At 67.4% G+C, this 1,981-nt stretch overlaps 1 protein-coding gene across 1 annotated transcript; it reads left to right on the top strand.

Moving 5' to 3' along the window:
- Nucleotides 1–671: 671 nt before the first annotated feature.
- On the top strand, nt 672–1,516 carry TRAVEDRAFT_32529 (uncharacterized protein). Its single transcript, XM_008047617.1, has 4 exons — nt 672–857; nt 916–1,263; nt 1,319–1,365; nt 1,429–1,516. Exons 2-4 carry the CDS (start codon nt 1,109–1,111, stop codon nt 1,434–1,436), a joined length of 210 nt encoding a protein of 69 aa, XP_008045808.1. The 5' UTR covers nt 672–857; nt 916–1,108; the 3' UTR covers nt 1,437–1,516.
- The last annotated feature ends 465 nt before the right edge of the window (nt 1,517–1,981 follow it).

Raw genomic sequence — 1,981 nt, 5'->3', positions numbered from 1 at the left:
CACCCAGACGCCCCAAAACTACACCCGCGGCTCCCACTGCACCCCGCCGCACCCCACGCGCAGTCTGGACGCGATCGGGGGAGGAAAAAATCTCGGCGGTTTGGGCGCATTTCATGGGCGCGTGGCGCGCGGCGCGAGAAAATCGCGCGTGCCCGCCCGCGCAGACGTCCGCCCGCGGCGGGCTTCGGCGCACACGTCCCTCGGGACGATGTGCGCCGCGCGCCGTCGCGTGCGGACGCGTCCGGGCAGTTTGATTTGTGCGGGGGCAGGGAGGAGGTGCGATTTGGGGGACGCCGCGGCGGACCCGGAGAGAGAGGGCGCGCCGTGCACGAGGTGCGGGCGGCCCCGTGGGGTGCGGAACAGACGCGTTAGGCACGCGACGCGCTCGGCGTCGTGCGGCGCGCACCCGCCTCGTCTCCACGCCTGGCGCGCCCACACAACGCCGCCGCGCCCTCGTTGGTCGCGGCGGGCGGCTCCCCGTGGCTCATGCGCCCGACGCCCGCCTTTGTGGCCCGGCGGGACGTCGCGGGGCACACGTACTTACTTTTGCCCGCTCGCGACGCCGACGCCGCGCCGCGCCGTCTGACCTATGTACCTAGTATCTACGCATCAATCGACGCTGCTTCCCCCCGGACGACGTCGACGGAGCCCCCACGCGCTGGCGGTGACAACGGAGGTCAGCCGTTGTGTGCACGGTCTCAGGCTGTACTGCCGCACTCACCCTTGTGCTCGCGCGGAACACGCGACGCGGGCCGGCGGCTGTCGAGGGCGCACCGGGATTCTGAGGGCGCACCGGGAGTCTGAGGGCGCGAACACCGTCGGGAACGCGGCCTGTCGGCAGCGGAAGATCTGCAGAGGTGAGTGTCACGTTGTCGCCTGGCTCGGAGCGACGGATCACTCACCGGGCTGTGTCAGACGGCCTCGGGAGCACGATTTGGCGCGCGGTCGACTGCAAACGACGTCGAGGCGGGATTTCCGACTCCAGGACGAGGGCAACGCTCGAGTCCCGCGATCCTGTAAAGAGTTAGCGATGCAATGTACACGGCGGTCCATGAGGACGACCAGCTACGCCCGACTCGCGCCCGGGACCTACGCCGACTAGATACATATGTACAATGCGCCATCCCATGCCTCGCGCAACTACAGCACCGCTTCCATCCCGCCGTGCCGTGGGCCCGCCGGTGACGATCTCCACACCGCGCCCCTCTCCCACGGCGCCGCCGGGAACGTGCCTCTCCGCGACGTCCGCGCTGTGTACGGGAGGTCAGTATTTCGTACCGCATCTGCGTTCTGGATCGACGCACTCACGTCCCAGGAGGTCCAGCTCGCAAACGAACGCAGTCACAGGCGGCAAATGTGGCCACAGTGAGTAGTCTGCATCTACTGCCATCCAAACGCGAGTGAGGCACTCACCATCGTGTTCCCCAGCGTCCTGACCATCCCCGAGGGTCCCCATTGCGCGGCCGAGGCGCTGGCGATGCGAGAACGTGCGGGCACCACGGTACCATGCGTACACGCCGTCGTGAGGGGTGCACTGCAGGACCAGATCAGTGAGTACCTCGTCGTCGACAGTCGAGGACGACTCACTGATGACGCCGTCTCTCCGGGTCAGTTGGACGCCTTCGTGCGGAGCGGACATGACGGCACTTGCGGCGCACACCCACGCGCTCCAAAGCCGCACCATCCGAAGGCGAACGTGGGCGCAGCGTATCGCGCGGCGGCGACTGCGGAGGGCTATGGAGGGCTGGTCAGTATGTGTGCGCGCGCTGGACCACGGCTTGACGGGCGTTCGAACGCGCTGTGCACGCGGCGTCGTCTGTGGAACGAACGCTCACCTCAGAGCGCGTACCGAGGAGCCACTGCCGCGTTGTCCACGTACCGTTCGTGTGTTGTGGACAGCGGGCAAGACGTGGGAAAGAGCTCTGAACGAGTAGGTCAGTGATCATCTTGCACGCCCTGCATGATGCTGACATACCTTTTT

The sequence above is a fragment of the Trametes versicolor genome (genome assembly GCF_000271585.1).
Source record: "Trametes versicolor FP-101664 SS1 unplaced genomic scaffold TRAVEscaffold_78, whole genome shotgun sequence".
NCBI classification, from domain to species: Eukaryota; Fungi; Basidiomycota; class Agaricomycetes; order Polyporales; family Polyporaceae; genus Trametes; species Trametes versicolor.
The sequence above is the reverse complement of the archived record's forward strand: the minus strand, read 5'-3'. Positions and strand labels throughout refer to the sequence as shown.